Below are 21,846 nucleotides of genomic sequence, written 5' to 3' on the forward strand. Positions count from 1 at the left end.
AAGAAACACAGCTCTGGCATGAGAGCCATCAGCAAGAGCCTGGGACAACACAAACTACACTGTTAAAAATACTCAGTGCTTTGAATGAACGGAAAACATTTTTTCTAACACACTAGGAGCAAAGATGCAGCTGCATATCAGCTTCAGTGAGGGCTAGGCACAGGCACAAGGTGCACAGACAAGAGCAGGGGGAATGAAGCCCACTGAGTCCCTTTGCCCTGCATCATTCCCAAAGCTCAGGGCCCGGCTGTTTCCGGAGGTGCTGCCATGCTGGGCTCTGCAGCAGCCGGGGCCTTTGGGCTGCCTCCTGGGAGCTTTGTTTGTTTCTGGAAACTGAAATGCCTCAGCTTCCAAATCATGACAGGAGATGATGCTTTACTTAGGGTTGAAATCTGAGCCAAAATCTATTCCTGGCAATGACTTGAAGGTCATGCACCAGTAAAGAGTTCCTACCCCAATGGTATGTGCTCTTAGACAGATGCGGCTGTTGCTCTTTCTCTGACAGTGACAGATTTTAGGCCAACCTTTCATGGGTGTGTTTGTTTTCTCCTCCACTCTGCATTGCTCTCCTAATCTGTGCCCCCAACTCAAGTTTCACTCGCTTGTGCCCTCCCCAAAGGGATGTGATTAAGCGCAGCTAGTGCAGAACTTTACAGTAACAGCAAATTCCTCTGTGCCTGCAGAGTTCACCAGCAGTGAGAAGGCAATGTGACTTTGCAAGCATGCCTTGCATAGCTTCTCGTCTTCATATCCCCTGAGGTGAGCAATGCAGGTCACACACAGCCCTTGCACCAGTCACAGGAGCTGGGGACAGCCTAGGGGACTCAGAAGTGGAAGCCAGTCAGCAAAGTGTCCATGGAGACATGTCCTATCACTGCCTTTCCCAGCTGGTGGGATGCAGCACTGCACACAGATCTCTGAGGTGGCTGTGAGGAGCACACCTTTGGTTTGCAGCACTTAGGACCTGGCTCCCTTTCTTGAGAACATAACAGATATCCTTTGCAGGGCTTGGTCTTCACACTGCAGAGGAGTTCAGGCTCTCACAATAAAGAGGTAGTTTATTACCAAATCCCATTCCTCCTCACTCTTCCCTGGAGTAACACACCCATCATGCAGAACGGAGAGGCATAAAGTTCCCAAAAGGGCTGCACTGATTCCCCCAGCTGCCCCACACCACTCTGGTGCCTCTGCCTCTCAAGATGTTTTTTTTAAGGCAGCTTTCTGTAGGTGTCTGGCATATAAGGAGCCATCAGTAAGAAACGAAGAAAGCTGAGTATTATGAATGGTAGCCACAGGATGGGCAAGTCAATCAGGGATAAATTGGGAGTAAGGAAAGAGGAGCCTGGTGAACTACTTATCCCTATGGTCAAAGCTGGATTAGAGCAAACAGTTGCTTGTATTTATAAACTTCCCAACACCCTGCTGTGCCTGAAGAAGAGGAGAGAGGAAGGATCACAAGACCCTCTCTGGCTGGGGCTTGGGAAAGGAAGTCTCTGAAATATGAATGCTGGACATTCTCTTCCCCTCCCCCCAGGGTGAAGATTTTCCACAGTGTCACTCCTGCTGTCACTCACAGTGGGAGCACCCTGGTGATCTGATCCTTACTCCCCGAGCCTCAGGAGAGTTTTTCTTGTGCCCAGAGACCCAACCTGAAGGGAGGCAGGGAGAAACCTGCTCCTCTGGGCCCTGCCCCTCACCCCCTGATGCCTCCAAGGGCTGGTGGAGCTAATTAATTTACTATTAGTACAGTCCTTTTTCAGTGTGGGTCTGTGTTTATATTTACTTTCAGGAGCTAGAGATGGTGCAGATGGCTAATTTGTTTGTTCGCTATTGTTCTTTCTAGCTGCCTAGAGCTGTTTTTGTACTTCTGTATTTGTCATGGTTACTGCATACTCAAAATCTCAAGTGCCTCTTTTCCTGTGTGATGGAAAGCCTACTGAGTATCAGCTGAAAAGTCATGACTGTTTAGAAGGATTCTGTCTTTTGTCCCTTTGTCCGGCACTGCCCCCCATTGCCTTTGTTTAGGTGGGTGTTCTGGAAGGCAGAGAGCCAGCTGCAGCCCGGAGCTTTCCCAGAACATCCAGAAAACCTGGACAATGGGCTTTTCCCTGGCTCTGAGAGCCTCCAAAGTGGGTCACCTTCCGTGCCGGTAGCAAGGAACATGGGCAGGCACAACTTGTGCTGCTGGCAAGGGAAATGGTGGTGGTGGGGAGGGAAGCAGCTGCATTTGATCACACAGTATTGCTGCCCAGTTGCTGCTGGTGGGAAGAACAAGCCTGCTGATTAGCATTCCCAAGAATACAATTAGGAGACAAGGCTATTTCCAGCAGCGTCCCCTCTCAAGGCTTGTAAAGACACAAGCGCAAAGAAGCCCGGAGCAGGCGCTTCCTCCACCGCAGGCGCTGGATGGCTTATATTAGCACAATGCTCCAAATCCCCTGTAAGTCCTCCCAGAAAGGGAGAGTAAATATAGTTTGTCAAACAGTTATCTTTAGCACACTGTCTCGTCTGCCAGCATGGATCTTTCTGCATGACCTCTTGCTAAGTCAGGGCAATTTCTTCTCGTTCGCTTGCTCCTGCCTGCAATGCCATTCCTGGAGGGGAACCAGGGCTCCCTGGGGCTAGGGGGAGACTGTTTCCACCCCCCCTTGCTGACCAGCCTCTGTACAGACATAGCAGGGTTATTGACCTCTAAACCCAGTTTTTCCCATCTGCTTTAAAGGGGAAAAAAAAAAATGGGATGGAAGAGCACACAAAAGGAGGATGAAGGGAAAGCAAGCTGGCTCTGCTGGGGATCCCCTCTGAACTCCAGCAGGCAAGGGACACGCTGAGTCCACACCTCTACAACAGATCCTCTGTGATGGTGGGCTGGTGATGGAAGAAGAAACACAGGGAGGTTTTGCAGGCTCTGAAACCAGCCCTACCTCGCACTGCTGCTTAAACAGCAGTGTCTCCCTGCCCGGCCTCGCTTTGGCACCACTTATTTCTCTGTGCCACTGCTTATTGACACACACACTTCTCTTGTGCCACTGCTCATGCACACACACAGGTCTCCACTGCACCAGCAGTAGTGTAAGCACAATGAGGACGGTGGGCAAGTGCCACCTTTGGAGGTTTGCTCAGCCTGGGACGATTGTGGCTGGCTCATGGGCCGTGACTGGGGCTCTGGTGAGGCTGGCACATCACAAGGCAGCAGCCCTTTTGAGCTGAAAAAGGGGTATGTGGGAAATGGGGCCCCACACTTTCAGGCACCTTCCCTGGTAGATGAAGAGCATCCTTTTTTGTAGAAAAGAAAACAGAGTGAAGGACCAGAGCTGACTGCAGCTCTGGCCACCCACCAGCTGCCCCTAAAACTGGGGCACTGCAGCAGGGGGAGCCCCTGTCCCTGGGCCTGCAGTCCCTGCCCCACTACAAGGCAGCCCCCTCACAGCAAGCAGCTATCTGGAAAATTTGATAGCACCCAGCAGCCAAAAAAGCCTGATGCAGGACAGGTCATGGCCATAGCAGAAAGTCAGGCAGAGTTTGCCTTCCCCAGGGAAGCTGGAGCAGGGAGGAGGCAGGCAGCCACAGCGTGCTGTGTCCATAGGAGCACTGGGTTTCACAGCAGGTCTCCTGTGCCCGTTGCAGTGGGCAGTGATGTGCCTCTGCACAAAACTCCATATGTCTGAGCCACTCATTTTCCAACAAATCATTTCCTTTTTATTAATCTCAGTGGAGTCTCGTCTCTTCAGGATACTGCCACAGGCAAAGGGTGTAACACAAAGCTCAGAGACTCCACTGTAATGAAAAGGAGGAGATTAGAGAGTTAATGGCCCCAGCTGCTGCTATAAGCTTCACTCTCCAGGCTGCACTCAGTTGGAGAGGCATCATATTGCAGCTCCATCCCCTGTGCCACTCTCTACATGGTTGGGGAACTCTCCAGAACAAGAACAACATCGTTTTGTTGCCGTCTGCCAGACGGAGAAACCGAACCATGCTCTTTTGTGAGGAGGCCCCTGCCTCCTCCTGCACCACTGAACAGAGCTGTTCTGACTCTCCAAGGTCCCCATCTCTGCTGTGCTGCTGTACGTGCACAGCCACTTCAGCCTGGGGGAAAGGAGGCCAGTGTGGGGCCTGCTGAGCTGCTGCTTATCCCACAGGTGATATCCATGGGGTGGCTGTGTTTAATAGCTCTGGGCATGGAGAGGGAGCCCAGATGTGGCTGAGCACCAGCAAGGGGAGAGAAGAGGAGATGTCACCAGCATCCAACTGCCTCCTGCAGAGGGTCACATCCAACAAACCTCCCTCTCCTGGCAATAACCAAGGGTAGCTCCATTAAACATGAAAGAAGAACAAGAAACCTGCATGCTGGGGTGCCCTAGGTGACTGCAGCCAAAGGAAAGTCAGAGAGCTGCATGGCAAGCATGTGGCACAGAGCTGCATGTATCGTGTGGCCAAGCCAATGCAGGGACACCATAACCACCTCCTACAACACAGGTTGCACGACAGGCTCCAATCATGTGCTCTTTCCTCTCAGCTCCATCTTCTCCTCCATTAACTTTGAGTGAGGGAGGAAGGAAGAACTGGCAGGAGCCTGTGCTGTCTGGGGTGCAGGGATGCCTCTCACCTCTCTGCATGCGGGACATTTCTCAGCCCTCCTCTCTCTGAAAAGGCCTTTTCCATGGCAGGCACCTCGTGGTGCCTCCTGATGGAGGTGGTGCTAGCCCCTTGCAATCCTCCCCTGCCCAGTGCGTGCCAAAATGCGCTGCCTTGGCGCTGCACAGCCCTTTGGTGCTTCCCTACCTCCCCCCAGCAGGAAAATGATATTGAGACCAGCCACAGGACTCCTTCATGCTGCACAGCTATAACAAGGTCAGCCTATTCCCCATGGTTTCCTCAGATGCCAGTGCACACATTCAGCACATGCCAGCAGACAGAAAACCTCTTGGAGAGCATATCCAGTGATTCAAATGAAGCTCTCTACTCTGGCTCAGTTCTCCAGCTTATTCTTTTCCTTAACTCTGAAGCAATTCCTGAGTCTATCGTAACTTCCATGTGCCTGACCCAGCTATGCTTGCCCCAGCTCCTGCCTTCACCAGCTCTCCAGTGGGCTTGAGGATAACAGAGGAGTCCAGCTGCCCCCACCCCTGATCCTGACATTGTTTGCATCCAAGAACTCACAAAAATTCCATTAAGACACTGCTGAGGAGACAGCAGCAGTAATAAATGGCTTCAAGAAATTCTCCCAGCCTTTCCTATTTATTATAAAGCAGTGAGATGCCAGCACCAATGAGCAAAGTCTTAAAATACTTGTGAGATTCTGCTTGGAAACGTGATTTTTTTCTCTTGTTATTCATGAGCAAGGATGGTATTTCCCAGGTAAATGAACTTGAAAAACATTTCTAAAGTTAGTTTAAGTGTGAATTTTTCAACAACATTTCCTGCTTGTTTTTCAAAAGGCAAATTAAACTTGCAGCGACAACAAAACCACTTTTGCTTTTGCTTGAAGGGAAACAAATGCTGTGGAGCAAAGCCAAACAAAGTGGATCAAGTCCTTCACTCCTTCAGTTCTGCACTTCCTTCTGATTATTCTGAAAAGTAGCCAAGATTTGCCCAGCATGGAGACAAAGCCCTGCAATGCTGGGGACAGGACCCGGCATTTTATTTGGCCAATCATTAGCCAACCCCTGCCCATTTCCTTCACAGTTTTCCTGAAGACATGGTTGTGGAAAAGTTGAGGATGGAGAAATTGTGCTTTGCTCAGGTCCAGATTGTTCTTCTGCCTTATCTGAACATACAAAGTACCCTGAAAGAACCAACATTTCTTCTGAATTATTTATAGTTTATGGAAATTAAAATAACATAGAAATCTGCAATGATTTAATTAATTATGGATAAGTAACAAGGTAATGCTAGCAATACATTTAACTGAAAAACCTATTTATAACAAAATGATTTCTTATAAATAATTAAAGCAGAACTGTCTGTGTCGTAACTCATAATTTACATTTAAGTCCTGATTCTTCTCTCACTTCTGGTAAAACTTTAATCATTGGAATGCTCCCACAGAGCTGATGAAGTCAATGACAGAGCTGTTGGCAGGATGGAATCCAGTTTAGAATTAGAAGAAAAGATTCCAAAAGAAAAACTTTGCTTTTTCTGTTTTGGTTTTTAAACTAAGGGTCAGCAATTCAGTCCCTAAGAGATGAACCTTGCTTCTTCCTTGGTGAGAAAATTCACCCTTAATTTACCTTTCTTAACCCCATCTTAAAAGCAAATGCAGCCCAGATGACACTGTCTCACAAGTTATGCTCACCATTTCCTTAAACCACTCTTGCCCAACAACAATTTGGACCCTGACTGATACACTTGTGGGTACCATGGCAAAGCCCAAAACTTGGTTACTGAGCAGTGATGGGAGGAAGGGCACCTGGAGGAGCATGCCATATATCAGCTAAACAAGAGGGACCAAATTCAGGCTGCCTTCACCACCCTCTCCCTGGTGAGCATTTCAGTGAACTTGAGGATTACAAGATGTTCCTATTCCATTTTGTCCCTTTTCAAGAAGGTGACAGTAAGGAACCACCCTTTCTATTTTCAGCAAAACGCTCACTCCAAGTATCTTGGCATCTCTCAGCAGGCAAGGGTTGAGCCTCAAGGACTGCAGGGTTTCAGTCCAGGCCTGTTGTCAGCTTTCCTTGATGGTCCTCAGAACTTTGCAGACTTGAGGGGCTGTGAGCTCCAAAAGGTGTCCCACTCAGTGAGATACTGGTGGCAGCCTGCTGGAGTCCAGATGAGCCCCAAGGGCCTTACACTGGACCGCTGTCCATAGGGCTGTGAGATGACTGGCTTCAGTAATCAACAAATTTCCATCCTGGACACAATCTGGGTCAGTAATTGCTAGAATTTTCTAAAGTCCAGTAATAATGATAGCATTCCACACTGGCTACAATTCGGGTAAGGAAAGTTCCAAGGCTGTCAGGGAATGGCTGATTATTCCTGCTCTTTTCACCCCCCTGGCCATGCAAGAGTTCCTGGTACAATTTAGGGATGCTTCATTGGCCAGCTCTTTATATGGAGCCCAAGGCCTTATAGGGATCCCTTAGATCACAAAGTGCTCCAGAGGAATGGGGTGAATGCACCATCACAGTCAGAAGAAATGGGCACAGTGTGTCTCTAGAGCTCCTTGGAGAGAGCTCAAACAAGCCCCGAGGCTGCACACAGTGAGCAGGGTCAATACAGGAGAGACCCAGCCCTCTCAGACAGGCACCTCCCAAGGCTCTCCCAGCAGGAAGGTGCCCCTGGCAGCAGGGGAAGGGAGAAGGGCAGGCTGGCAGGGCTGGGGCTCCTGTCCTGTCCCTCTGCAGCCAAGGAGCAGCTAAAAAGGGAACCCGGAAACTTTCCTACACAAACCACATTTATTGGTGTTGTTCCAGCTCTTCATGGACTGTTATCCATCAAAAGCACCACTGAAATTGGCACCCTTCACAGAAAAGGAAGAGATCCACCCCAAAACACTAAATGTCAGGAAACTTTTGTGACACAGGGTAAAGAAACACACACTGCTGCTGCAATTCAAAATGTTCCTGCTTGGAAGGCAACCGGGAAGCAGCATGGCTGGTTCACACCTTCCACCAGAGCCAGGAGCACACCAAACCCCCAGAGCCCTTGCTGTGAGCCCTCCCAGAGGGTGGCCAGAGGCCAGATGACTAACCACCCAGAGTGCTCCACCATTCCCAGAAAGCCTTAATAGCTGGAGAGCCTCCCCATTAATAAGCAGACTTCAGGAAATACCCCAGTTGTGCAGGAAAGGAGCTGAAATCAGTCATTCACCTTCACAAGTCATGGTCAGACAAAGAAGTCTGGACAAAGGGCCACAGTAACCCAAAGAAGCAGAGCTGGTAAGATAAAATAACCATTTGGATTATAAAAATATTAATTGAGAGCATAAGGAGCTGGTTCAGTTAAGGGCACAGGTTGTCTCTCCAAAGCAAAGCAGAGGGCTTACACAAATGGAAGAGCTCTCAGTATGAAAGTAAACATCAAAATACTAATTATAAAGCACATCTAAACATGTTTATCATGGCTTGAATCTTCCAAGAAAAGCAGAATGGATGTCTAAGCAGAATTTTTGAATGAATTAGGGCAAGTTAAAGCCCCAGCTGGGCCAATCCAGCCCCCTTCTTTCCAGGTACAGGGAAGCCCATACCCAAAGCCATTACTGCATGACGTGTTGCATTGCCCAGAGTTAATAAAGACAGCATGGTACTTTCTGCAAGGAAAATAACACCTTCCCTCTGTAATTTCTGTAGGGTAGGTTGCCCTAATTGTATTCTCATGGGGAAGATGGATAGAATCCTATTTAATCACCACCACAAAAATCACTGGGAACTCAGTATTTGGATTTTTTAAATTATTACAGTATGAATAGTTATGAAAGTGTGTTGGAAAAAGTCGTCCTTATGCTGGTTTGTCTTCACTGCAATTTCTGAAGTAGGATCTACAAAGGCATGAGTCAGTGTGCAGAAGCTGATTTATTTCCCAATTTTTGTGAAGTGAAAGAAACATAATGTTCAGCATCACCTTCCTCTGCTTACATTGAAGTCTTTCATCAGTACCCTGATTTTAGATTTTTCTAACTATCAGCTGAGGAGTGAGACATTTAAAAAGAGAAAATTAATTGCTCTTAGTGTTTAGCAGCACCTGAACAAGGCAGACAGAAAAAACCCAAAACTTATAAGTAGTCCAGACAAACAAAATTAAATGCCTCATTGTGTTATGCAGTTTTTGTCTAATATCTGTAAGCCCCTTTCTACATACAGGTGGAGAATATGACACACCTATAAAAAAGGATTAGAAAATTATTGGAGAAAACAATTATTGAAAAAAAAATTAATTAAGGATGTCTACTCAAACTGTGCTCCCTCCCCCTCAAAAAAATAAATCAGACCTCCTTCAGCTCACCAAGAAGCGAAAAGAAGGAAAAAAACCCCAAAACCATGTGAGGAAGAAGGGGAAGGCCCAGTTGCTCTCTCGTGCCCCTGGCTGAGGGGGTGGCAGGTGAGGCCCCCATTGCAGCTGGGGCTCCCCAAAGCCCCCCACCTGCACACTTCCCCCAGCAGCCCCATTCCCACCCAGCCATGTGGGAACTGCTGCAATTGCTGTCCCTGCAAGGAAGCAACCTGGTGAACCAACAGCCCTTTCAATCTCTGGGTGCTTATCTCCTGGTTGTTTTAAAGGGTTGCTAAAAAAAAAAAGAAGGGAACAGCATGAGGCTTCTCTGGGCTGGCAGTGGGTGGGGGAAATAAGTGTTTTATAGTGAAAGAGGGCAAAAGACAATGCAGACTTGGCATTTTGGCAGTGAAGAGTGAATGTCCTCCTTCCCAGAGGCAGCAGCTGAAAATCATATACTCAGAGAACGGTTTGGGTTGAAAGAGGACATTGAAGACCATCTCATTTCAACTCCCTGCCATGGGCAGGGACACTGTCCACTAGGTCTGGTTGCTCAAGCCCCATCTAACCTGGCCTTGAACACCTCCAAGGTGCCTCCGCACTGGAGGCTCCCCAGGATTTGTTTCTCAGGGAAGCCACAGGCCCCCATCCAGAAGGACATCCCCAGCCCTGGACACAGCACCCCAGGAGGAATGAGGGACCACCAGGGCAGGAGGCAGCAGGCTGGGGGGCAGCCAGGAGGACCCCGAGACGGGGAATGGCTGGGTGCTGTGCCAGGCAGGGCAGGTTCTCACACTTGGCCCAGTGCTGCTGCAGATGGGAGCGAATGGGCAAGGGTGTTTCTTGCGGTGTTTGCTGAGTCAGAGGTGATGAGATGAAGAAACACCTATGAGAAGTTTCTATGAGCATTTCTGGTTTCTCTGTAAGTTTGTTTTATAGGGGTTTTCAACTTGATGCAACATTTTGGGGCTTAGCCTGCACTTTTCTATTCCAGTCTCTACAAAACCTGCTCTGGAGTGGCAGAAAGAAAAGCAAAGCTAGGTGATGTCTGAAAATACCTGCAGAGCTGTCACCCCATCTTCAGTGTACCTGCGCCAGCCAGCAAAACAGCCATATGGGCACTAACAGGCACTTGGGAGCTTTCTGTGGGAGATGTCAGTGTGCCCGCTTTCCCAGGAGGGAGAGTTCAGCCTCTCAGGGAGTTCCATGAGAATCTGGAACCCTTCCATAGAAGTTGAACCCCACAGTTAGTGCTCAAACCCGTGGCATGCTGCAGAGGCTGTCCGGAGGCACTGAAAGAGTTACCTCTGGAGCAGAGCTGCAGCTCTGGGTGATGAAGTGGATAAGCAGACACTTCATTCATCTGCTTCTAGCACTGCCTGACCTTGGCCCTGGCAGAGGAAAGGCATCTGCTCCTGGGAACAGGGCAGGGGAAGGAGGACGGCTCAGGAATACTGCTGGCCTGCATGGGATCAGGGCAGGGCAGCTGGGCTGTTCCATGGCCATGCCTGGCAAATGGCAAAGGTCACTGGCTGCAGTGCACCGACTGCAGGAGGGGCAGCCATGCACTGCCCAAGCACATCTTCTCTTTTAACAGGGAAACAATCTTTCTTTTTCTTTCTTTCTTTCTTTCTTTCTTTCTTTCTTTCTTTCTTTCTTTCTTTCTTTCTTTCTTTCTTTCTTTCTTTCTTTCTTTCTTTCTTTCTTTCTTTCTTTCTTTCTTTCCTTACTTTCTTTCCTTTCCTTTCTTTTCTTTCTCTTTCCTCTTTCCTTTTTCCTTTCTTTCTCTTTTCTTTTTTCCTTTCCTTTCCTTTCCTTTCCTTTTTCCTTTCTTTCTCTTTTCTTTTCTCCTCTCCTCTCCTCTCCTCTCCTCTCCTCTCCTCTCCTCTCCTCTCCTCTCCTCTCCTCTCCTCTCCTCTCCTCTCCTCTCCTCTCCTCTCCTCTCCTCTCCTCTCCTCTCCTCTCCTCTCCTCCACTATGGGAGCATACACTGGAGGCAGTTCATACTGGGCTGGACCTATGGTGTCTATAGAGACAAGAGCCCACTTGAGGAAAGTTGGTGGTTGAGTTTGGGTGATTTTTTTTCAATTTTTCAAAAGATGCAGCTGCAGCTACCTAAATGCAAATGCTCAAGGAGGAGAAGCATGAAATGCTGAGGGCTGAGCCTTTTCAAGCCTAATGACTGGACATAGCTCTGTTGGAGTGAAGCAGGGGAGTCAGGGCTCCAAGCAGCTCAGCCACCCCTGGTGCCATTCATTTCCACATGATCCAGTGATTTCTCCTCCCTCCTGAGGAGATGCTGTGTTGGTGTGGGTGCTGCAGCTGCACATGGGGTGTCCCACACTGCTTTGGGGGCAGCTGGACACATGGAGTGGGGGCAACCAGCAGGGCAGGTGTCCCACTGCAGGGTGGCTGGGTGTCCCAGAGCAGTGTCCCATCCTGTGCCACCGAGAGCCACCACCCTGCCAGCTGGACAGACAGGCAAGCAGGGCTTGGCCCGGGTGCAGAAGGAAAGGATCCAGGGGCTCTGTTGACATAACAAGCCACTAGAGAGCACTCTCAAATGTATTTATACCCTTTGCCTAAGTGCTAGTTCATAAAAACACGCGGTTGCCATGGCCTGGTTTACAGCACGTCTAAAAAGAGAGCTCCCAAACATACCAGGTTTCCTGAGGCCACTGCAAAGGCGGTCAAAGCCTCCCTTGTGTGGCACCTTTCCCACCCCTGGGACCCAGGCACAGGGCAGCACCCACCAGCTCCATGCATTCCTTCTTCTCCCATACTGCTACTGCTGTCTGTTTACAAATAAACGTCAGGACAGTACTTTAAAAAAAATTAAAATAATATTGTACAACTATAGCTTTTTCAAGTTTTCTTTCTTCCTTTTTTTATATATACAAAAAATGCAGTAAGTATTTAAAGTTCCTAGTTTCCTTACACTTAGTGTCAGAAAAAAAAAAAAAAAAGAAAAAAAAAAAGAGAGAACCCATAAAATGCCAAACTGGCAGCAGGTTAGTTTTCAGCAGCTATCAACAAAAGCACTGTGCAGTTGAAAAAAATCTGCCAGGAAAAAGTATCTTCGAAAAAAAAAGTAATGGAAGTGTGTTGGAAAAAAATGGTAATCACACATTCTTCATTAAAACACTTTTAATACTACACAAGTTACAGTATCACCTTTTAAAAAGTTTAAAAAGGAATATTAACAGTAGCACTGTTGCAGCTAAAGAACTTCAAAATAATAGGAAAAAAAAAAAAAGAAAAAAGCTTGTAGCCCACGAAGTAGTAACAAAGGAAGAATCCACTGGAGTATTATTGTAATTGAGCAAAGCAACCAAAAGGAAAAAGCAACATTCAATGTGAGAAAAATGAGCTATGTATGAACACCCTCAAATTTTTTTTTTAATTCTTTTGGGGGTTTTTTTTGCTTGTTTGTTTTTTGTTTCATTTTGTTTGTTTTTCTTTAGCAGTTCTAAAGTTTTATGGTGGAGATCAGCCTTGGCTGGGGGCTCAAAGTCAGCTGAGCGAGCATAGCCACCGTGTGCCATTTCCTTTCCATCTATGTTGTTTCTGGGCCACTGCCTGGCATCACTGGCTGGGGAGTTTCCATCCTCTCCAGGAGTCCCAGAGCTGCAGGAGAGGGCGGCTGGCAGGAGGAGGAGGAGGAGGAGGAGGAGGAGGAAGGTGTGCTTCCCTACAGGCCTCTCACACCAGTGTCCCTCGGCCCCAAAACAAGGGTGTACTTTGTCAGGAGCAGGTCTCACCCTCGGCACGCTCACAGCTGGGACACCTGATGACACAAAAGGGGGGGCTCTTTTAGGCAGGCTTTGGAATTCAGTTTGGCTTCCTGTTTAAGTGTAGGGAAACCGCCTTAATCAAAAACATGAACTTCATCCCATGTAAGGTATTATGCCAAGCAACTTTGAAGAACTTGTTACCATCTATCAGCTCAAATTTCATTTTTTTAATAAAGTGCCTAAATACACATTTACACAGATCATAGTGGTTCCAAAGAATCCTTTACAGTTGGCATTTTTTTATATATAGGTATATATATAGGTATATATATATATAATGTGCGTTTTCTTCAAATTGGCTAAATGTGTTTACATAAGACACCAATCTTGACTATAAGTTTTAAAGCGTAATATTGACTCAATGAATTTGTTTATCATGCAAGTCTTATCTAATATTACATTGACCTGTAATATGGAACACAATGTAGTGGGTGTGCTCATTAAACACTTCATAGAAAATTACTGTGCATGTGCAGTTCTGATCTTCAAATACTAATAATGACCATTTCTTTTCTTTTTAAAAAAAAGTAGTCTTCCCCAAAAAAAAAAAATTCTCTGCATTAAATTGCAGTTTGAACATTATCACAATAAGAACAGTTGAGTAAAAAGCACCCAAAAATCTTCAATTTTACAGTTGGCTGAACAGATTTTTCCTCCTTCTCTTCTGACACTGGAAGTGTTTATTAGCTGGTCCCTGGGAAGGGACGTCCTCGCCACCCTTTAGCTCAGAAACAACCGCACATAACCGAGTTATAAACACCTCGACAGAAGGGCTCGTACAGCTGCAGCGTTGCCAATGAACTATAAACAGCACAAAAACATCACTATTAGACTTGAACTATTTCTAGTAACCAATGATTTATTGATTTTAGAAGTCTGCTTGGTGATGCAGAAGCGTGATCAAAAGAAGTGGCTTTACAAAAGAGTTCTCCAAAGTAGCTTAAAAGGCAGGGCCAGGGCCATTATGTGCAGCCCTAATTGCTTTCATTTCAACCAGTTTATATTTTCATTTTCAAAGAATAGCAGTAGGTTTGTTTCAAGCATACGTAATAAGGAAATTACAGGTTTCCTCCACCCACATTTGGGCTGTCACTGATATGCCCGCGGGCAATTTGGCAGAGCCTCAGTCACTGCTGTCACTGTACCACACCGTACCTGCCACTACTTGGAAATACCGGGTCAGCGATAGTAACAATAGCAACAGCACCAGAGGTGACTGGTAAGCAAAATCAAAATCCATATGCACTATCTGAAAATTAAAGTAAAATAAAATAAAGTCTCTTCCCCACATCCCCAGCTTTGTCCAAAGACACAAAAGCCCCGCAAGTGACACTGAAGACCTTCAGAAATGGCAGTGCTACATTGGCACCTTTGCCAATCATGTAACTAAGTTCGTTATCAAAATTCCATATTATGGTATGCAACTGGTGAATAAATGCAGTTTTGTAATCTTAGAACCGATCACGAGAACTGCGGTCAACTTTGCCTTAAAAAAAAAACAAAACAAAACAAAACACCAAACCAAAAACAAACAAACCCAGAAATCCCTAACTCAACAGCGCCTCTTGGACACCTCTCCACATCCTACTCTGGTGGCAACTTCCCTCGAGAAACAGTGAGCAATTCGAGACTGGATCTGGAGGATCTTCCATCGCAACCCGAGCCACACGCTCCCGGGAGAAAGCTCTCCTGCTCCCTAAGCTCGCCCGGCCGGAGGGATGCAAAGGGCACGCCTGCCTTGGCCAGCCACTCTTGTCCCCAGCTGCCTCAGACCAAGCCTGCGTGCGACCAGCTCTACAGGACAGGGGCCAGGAATAAGGAATCACAGACAGTAAGGCAATCTTTACAATGTCAGAAAGTGTATTTGGCATTTAAAAAAAAAAAAAAAGAAAAGAAAAGAAAAAACAGAAGAAACAAGTGCATACAAATACAGCTAGAAGCATTTCTGGTTTGCCAAGTGCTCTCTAAAAAAAGCAGCGCAAGTCACAGCCTACATTGAACAGTAACTGTCACCAGGGAAGCACAACAAATAGTTGCTATAACAAAAGGGAAAAAAAGAAAAAACGAAACAGAAAAAAAAAAGAGAAGAATTAGAAGAAATGCCTTTATAATAAGTACATACCTTTTGTCTTCAAAAAATATAGAAACACAATGTATTCAAAAAAATCAAAATTATACAGCCATGTTTATGAAGTCTACATTTCCCTTGTCTTGGAGATATATATATATATTTATATATATATATTTATAGATATATACAGAATTCGAGCAGTTCGAGTTCAAGGTGACGTCGGGCAGCGAGCGCAGGCGAGTCACGAGTCCCTCTCCTTTTTCACTTTCACATCTCCGGCGAGGATGGTGGCGATCTCCCCTTGCATGAAGGCCCAGGGGACGTTGGAGCCGACCAGGGGACACTTCTCCCCGCTGGGGCAATACACCTCCCCGCTGGCTCCCTGCTGCTTGATGCTCTGCCGGGAGCAGGGGAAGCAGAACTTGTGCGAGGGGACGGAGGGGCACTGCACGAAGTGGGTGTCTTCCAGGCGCTCGTGGCACAGGGTACAACACAACGGGACGCTGGCGGCGAGGGACGAGTCCGGCAGGCTGGCGGGGTGCACGGGCTCCAGGCCGCCCGCCGCCGCCGCGTTGGCCCCCTGGCCCGGCACCTCCCTGCCGGAGCCCAGCCTTCTTTGGTTCATGGCGGAGGGCGAGGGGGGGCTGCTGCTGTTCCTCCGCGTGGTGGAGTGGACCTGGTTGGCGTCTTTGGAGGCGTGGTTGCCCCCGGCATTGTCCGCCACCAGAATGAGGGCGGCCATGGGGGACTGGCCGTTCTGTGCCGCCTCGGGCGGCGTGGTCCGGTTGGAGTGGGGCGAGGCGGTGGGCGGCGGGGGCGACATGAAGGGGGTGCCCGTCAGCGGCAGCTTCATCCCTTCCGACGGGGCGGGCAGCCAGGGCTGCACCTCCCCGTTGATCTTCGGGGGTCCAGCCTCGCCCTCGGGCTCGGGGGAAGGCTTCCTCTTCCGGGCGGCCCGGGCCCCTGCAGAGGCAGAGGAGGGGGGAAGGAGGAGGGTGAGAAGGCAGCGCAGTCACAACGCATCGCCGAGCAACCGCGGAAACGGCTGGCCCCGGCCACCCCCCGGGCACACGGCCACCCAAGCGGCCGGGCCGCCGCCCCGCACGCCCAAACCCGCCCGGCATCCCCCGCCCCGCATATCCCTGGAGAGCCACCCCTCCCGCCTCGCCGTCCCTTGGCCTCCCCGCCGCCCCCCGGTCCCGACTCCTCACCTGGCTTGGCCACGGAGCCGTTGGTCTCGTAGCCCAGCAGCCTGCCGCCCGCCATGCCCGGCTCCTTCTTGAATTTGCTGTCGAAGGGGGCCACGGTGTGGCTCCCGTGCTGGTGCAGGGCCAGCAGCGTGTCCCGCACTGTCTTGGGCTTGGCCAGCCACTCCTGCTCGGAGCCCGGCCGACCCTTGCCCTCCGCGGCCAGCTCCGCCGCCGCCGCCGCCGGCAGGCTCTCGGCGGAGCCGCGCTTCTCCTTGGCGCCGCTGTCGTGCTCCCCCGCCGCGCCGCCGCCGCCACCCGAGGAGGAGGAGGAGGAGACGGAGCCGGGGCGCTTGTGCCCCAGCTCGCCGGGCTGCCCGGCCGCCTGCGCCGCCGCCTGCGCCGCCGCCGCCGGCTGCTGGGGCACGGGCACAGCCATGGGGGCGGGCGCGGCGGAGATGGCGGCCAGCGAGGCGGCGGCCGCGGCGGCGGCGCGGCTGCCCAGACCGCCGATGGCGGCGGGGAGCCCGGCGCCGTTCACCAGCGGCACCAGGGTGGGCGGCACGGCGTGCGTCCGCCGCGGGTTCGGGCTCTGCCGGTTGAGCTCGGGCGGCTCCTCGGGCTTGGGGAAGCCGTTGGGCACCAGGATCCCGTTGACCTGCCGGCCGCCGCCGTACTCGGCGCCCAGGCGGGGCGGCGGCCGCTCGGACGCCAGCGAGTAGCGCTCCAGGGGCTGCGGCGGGGGCCGCGCCGCCGCCTCCGCCGCCGAGGGGTGGCCGAGCTGCTGCTGCTGCGCCAGGAGCTCCTTGGCGGAGAGCGGAGGCTGCTTGGCGTGGGGCGGTGGCGGGGCCCGGCCCTCGGGGAAGCAGCCGTGCGCCCGCTTCAGCTGCCGCGCCGTGTCGATGACGAACTCCACGCGGTCGGCGCCCTCGTAGTTGACGCAGCCCCGGCAGACGGGCTCGGTGAAGTCCCAGATCATGGCCCAGGGCATGCGGGGTAGATCGCACAGGTAGCACGACTGCCTGCGGGAAGCAGCCGCCACCGCCGCCGACGACATGTCCCGGCCCCGGGGCAGCGGCGAGCGCCCCCCGCTCCGGCTTCGGCCGCTGCCTCCTCCGCCCCTCGTCACCGGAGTCCCGACGGGCAGGCTCGGGAGCCGCGGCCGCAGCGGGACCGTCCGCCGGGCCCCCTCCCCCTCGCCTTCCTCTTCCGTGCGCTGGAGCGGGGCGCGGCGGGCGCCCCGGCAGGCAGAGCCGCTGCGGGGAACGCCGCTCCCGTCGCCGTCTCCGCCGGCGGAGCTCACAGGGCGGCGGGGACGCGCATCTCCGCCGCGCGGCTGGCGCAGGGCTGCGGCCGCTGCCGCCCGCACGGCTCCCCCGCTCTCTGGCTACTACGGGGCGGCGCGGGGCGGCGGGGGCCGGCGCGGCGCGGCGGGGCGGGCGGGGCGGGGACTGCCACGGGGGCCGGGGCCGGGGCTGGCGGCGGCGCCGTGCCGTGCCGGGCTTCAGCCGCCACCGCCGCCTCTGCGCGCCGCCGCTACGATTCTTCGACAGTGCCGGCCGCGCCTGCGCGATGGGCGCCCCCGCCCCGCCGCCGCCGCCGCGATCCCAGCCCCGGCCCCTGCCCGCGCCCCCGCCACCGGGGGTTCCTCCTGCCTCCGGGGGGCCGCCGCGCCCCCGCCCCGCATCGCCCCCGGGGAGGGCTGTGGGAGCGGAGAGGGACAAGGCGAGGGGCGGGGGTGCCCTGCAGCTCCCTCCTTCTCTTCTGATTTTAATTTTATTATTGTTGGGTGTATTACTATTTCCCTCACCGCCGAGGGGCTTTGCCGAAACCTCCCAACCGTGGGCGCAGCGGTGCGCGGGGCCCCTCCCGCAGTGCGGGACTCAGTGCACCCCCTCCCCCGTGACCTTGGACGCGGCGCCCCGGGCGCGCCCCGCAGCTCCGAGGTTCCCCCCGCCGGGCCGGTCATCGCCACCTCCGGGCAGGGGCCGGCGCCCCGCCGAGCGGTGCTCGGCTTTGTTCTCCCCGCCGGAGCAGGAGGCACCATCAGAAATAAATGTAACGATTACCCAGCTTTTTTTTTTTTTTTTTTTTTTTTTTTTTTCTCTTAACTGTTGTCATTTGTGCACAGGAAATAGGACGTTCTAGATTTCCTGTCATTTTAAACCACAAACCAGCAGTTCTCTAATGCAGATTAGCGAAATTCACACAGACTAAGCACACGCCGTCTCGTTCCCAAAAAAGAAAAACCTGTTTCCCCGACCCCCTTCCACGCTGTGAATCGCTTATTCGCCACCTGCACCCTCACTGAAACACCGGGTGGGGGCAAGGGAGGGAGCAAGAGAGGGTGTTCGCTCTCCTCGTGTGCCACGGGAGGCGAAGCAGCCCCTCACCGGGCCCATCCCTGCACGTACGGTCGGCTGCACGCCTTTGCCCGTACAGGGTGAACACGGCGGAGGCTGCTCCCCCCGACAGCCGCGCTCCAGCCGCCCTTCCCACGGCGTTATGTAGGTTACAGAGGAGGGAGGGAAAGAGGGCGGGAGGCGGGAGCCGGCCGGGGCTGGGGAAGCTCTGACGTCCGTGGCGGCCGCCGGGAGGTGCCTCCCCGCGGCTGGGGGCCGCCCGACGGCGCTGCGGGGCTGGGCCGCCACCAGCGCCGCCGCTCCGCTGCCCCTGCCCGGCCGGGCTGCCGAGGGGCGTCGGGCAGACACCGGGGCAGAATGTCCCCGTCGGGCGGACACGGGGGCAGAGCTGCTCCCTCTCGCCCCGCGCCGCCCGCCGGGCCCGGGGGCTGCGTGTGGCGGCCGCCCGTGCGCCCCGGGGCTGTGGGGAGCCCTCGCCTCCCCCTGCCTCGGCTCCTGCTCGTCCTGGCGCTGGCTGCAGCGCCGGCCCCCGTGCCAGGTTGGGTGACTCTGCAATGCACGGCCGGCCTGGAGGCGCCGGGTTGTACATAGGCGAAATAAAAGTCAGCCCCGGCCCCCAGTCCGGCCCCAGTCCGTCGTTGCGGCGGCCGGGGCTGCTACCCCGGGAGCCACCCCCGGAGCCCTCACAGCTCCTGGCGGCCTGCGGCGGCCGGCCGGGGCCGGAGGGCCGGAGCAAGGAGAAGGGCCAGCCCTGCCGTGGCTGCCGGAGAGCCAAGGGTTAACATCGGCTCGCTTTTCCCGAGCAGCCCTCCTTTCACATTGCATCAAAGTCCTTTAAAGCTGTTTCTCTTCCCTCCTCCCCTCCCCGGCTGGAAAGACGATTTATCCATGCAAGCTAAGTAAACAGATCTTTGTTTTCGTCTTCCACCCACTGCCCTCTTTCTCCAGCCCGAAGCTGGAGCCTCGCCAAGCCGGCTGCAGCGATCGCTGCCTCCACACACACACACACACACACGGGGCGGGGGAAGAAGCCGGGTTTCTCGGGTGAGGCAATGCGCCTGCAATTGGCAGGGACAAGGCAGGAATTGTAATTGCACTTCATCATGTGATGGCTTATGAAAGAGGAAGTTTGGATGTTTTAGTCACGTACTCCTTTGCCCTCTTGCTTTTGCCTCCAGGTTCTCCGAAGGAAAAAATTACATATATTTATATATACTGGTGGAAAGCCAAGAAACAGTGTGTTTGCGCATTTCAGATCATGAGCAGAGCTGGAGTGCTAGCTGAGCCAGGCTGCAGGGTAAGAAGAAAGCAAAGCTTTGAGCTGTGGCAGGCTTTTAACTGCAGGACAGAAAATGTGACCTGTATTTATTTTCCTTTATTTTTAATGAAAACTAGCTGCGTGGAAAAGTCAAGATGAGCAGTATTCTGGTTTTGCCGCGTTTGCTGCCTTTGAATTCATTCTGGTGGAAAAGGAAAAAAAAAAAAAAAACCAACAAAATCGTGTTGCCAAGCTCAATGTCAAAAACCTGATAAAAAAATAGTGGCAGTGCTACATAGGAAATGTGGTTTATGTATCAAATCACAAAAAAAAATACCTCAAAGCTGCTGACTGTTACAACAGTAACTGCACAGGAATCGAACAAATAATGCATTTGTCTCTTGGTTTTTTTTCTCTTTTTTGAAACAGAAGCCATCCCTTTGTGCCGGATCTCTGCGAAACGCCCCTTGCTGCAACACACCAAGGCTATAGATAGGAGCAGCGAGTGCTGGACAATGTCTTGTGGGGTGCAGGGCTGGGAAGGTCTGGGGCAGTCCCTGAGCAAGGAGCACCATGATGGCATGGATGAGGGTCCAGCACAGTGTGGAAGGCTTTTGTCTTGTTCCGGTGTGCCCAGTGTCATGGGTGAGGGAAGGAGGGGAGAGGAAAGGTTGTAATGGGGCAGCTCTTTGAGATGAACTCTGTTTGCCACCTCCACATCAATGCCATCCCCCTTCTTACAATGTGTTTTTTTGCTTTTGTCAATGAACCACACCGAGATCTTGCTGTGTTTCTCTTCCTCCCTGCAGGGTTTTATCCCTCTTATCCTCTGCACTGGCAGCAGTGATTGTGTGCAGACCCTTGTCCCAGAACTGTGCCCCCAGCCTGCACTTTACCCACGTACCTATCCCCCATGGGGCCTGCCCTTCCTCTGTGTCCAAACCAGTGCTTCTCACTTGATCACCTCTGCCCTTGGCATTCTTCTTTCCCTTCTGACTGAGGCTGTCTCACATCCTTCTCCAGCAGATACTGCTTCCTCCATGGCTCTTATTTGCATCCTCCTGTTGTGGCAGAAGTCCTGCAGGGTAACATCAAAATGGCCAGAGCCAAGACAGGAAGGGCAATTATGCTGAAGGATGTTACCAGCTCTCCTTCATCGATTCATAATGAATTATGGAGGTTGCTCTCTCAGAACTGAGAGAGGAGAGTCTGGGAATAGTCCTTGAAGTTTTGGATTTAGTCAGATGCAGGTGACTCTGGGCCAACAATGTTTAATCTAGTGCTATAGGGGGGAAAAAAGATACTGGTGCAAATGAGGGTGTCATCAGGCACGGAGTGTTGACATACATAGGGTTTGGACAGGCTCATGGTAAGCCACTGATCCTGCAGATGTTTACAACCAGTTACAACTTTATCCACAGGAGCATCACTACGAATGTAAAGCTGTGTGCACTTCTGGGCTTGCAGGATGAGAGCATGCTTCCCCAAGAGCTGCTTGTCAGCGGCGTGCTGACGGCTGCCCTGCAGCCTGGAGCTGACTGCTGATGGCAGGAGCTGACAGAGCCACTGGCACAAAAATACTCCACCGAGGCCGGAGAGAGGTCAGTGCACTCGCTCAGTGTGAGGCAGGGCGTGCCAGAGGATCGAGAGGGACTCGAGCAGCTACTCAGTGTCTGCTGTTTCCCATACATGGGGCCTTTTATTAACTCCTTGAAGACAGCTCCTCTGAATGCTGCTCCTTGGTGTTAACTTCTGAAGAGCTGCGAGGCACCTAAGCAGAATCCGCCTAGAAGAGGAAACAGCAATAGGACAATTGTTTACCATTCATTCATGGATATGTCCCAAAATATGGAGATGCTGCTATTCTGCTCCAACGCTTTGCTCTAGACAGCCTGGTCAGGGCGAGTTACCAGGGACTCGCACTGTGAGCAAGAGCCTGTGTGCTACAGCTTCTGCTCCATTGGTGGGCTCTGCTCTAGGCAGTTTGGAGAAAAATTTGCATGCTTTCTTTAAAAAGGGAGACAATTCTGTTTTTAACAGCGCAGTTGACTTTATGCCCTTTTTTCAAGTAGAAGTAGAAAAAAAAGCAGCGAGGAAAAGATCATGGAAACACTTGAGAAATTCAGAGGTTACTACCCTCCGAAGAGAACGAAAAACTTCAGAGAGACACTTCCAGATACCAGAAGAAAGGGCAATTGATGTGGAAAAGCTTCCGCCCCTTATCCCCAGGCTGAGTAAATAG

The 21,846-nt window shown here is 52.0% G+C and overlaps 1 protein-coding gene across 1 annotated transcript; it reads right to left on the bottom strand.

Annotated features, from left to right (window-relative positions):
* Window positions 1-13,566: 13,566 nt before the first annotated feature.
* IRF2BP2 (interferon regulatory factor 2 binding protein 2) lies at window positions 13,567-17,226 on the bottom strand. The gene is made up of 2 exons (XM_058020646.1): window positions 16,008-17,226; window positions 13,567-15,759 (listed from the first exon to the last, which is right to left on the bottom strand). Exons 1-2 carry the CDS (start codon window positions 17,038-17,040, stop codon window positions 15,038-15,040), a joined length of 1,755 nt encoding a protein of 584 aa, XP_057876629.1. The 5' UTR covers window positions 17,041-17,226; the 3' UTR covers window positions 13,567-15,037.
* Between the last annotated feature and the right edge of the window lie 4,620 nt (window positions 17,227-21,846).

The sequence above is a fragment of the Melospiza georgiana genome, chromosome 3 (assembly GCF_028018845.1).
Source record: "Melospiza georgiana isolate bMelGeo1 chromosome 3, bMelGeo1.pri, whole genome shotgun sequence".
Classification (NCBI taxonomy): Eukaryota; Metazoa; Chordata; class Aves; order Passeriformes; family Passerellidae; genus Melospiza; species Melospiza georgiana.

What these genes read in the sequence shown, in the direction of transcription:
- IRF2BP2 (XM_058020646.1), bottom strand. Translation starts at nt 17,040, where the DNA reads ATGTCGTCGGCGGCGGTGGCGGCTGCTTCCCGCAGGCAGTCGTGCTAC. An exon ending in CGGCTCCGTGGCCAAGCCAG is followed by an intron (nt 15,760 to 16,007) that starts GTGAGGAGTCGG and finishes CTGCCTCTGCAG; the next exon opens with GGGCCCGGGCCGCCCGGAAG.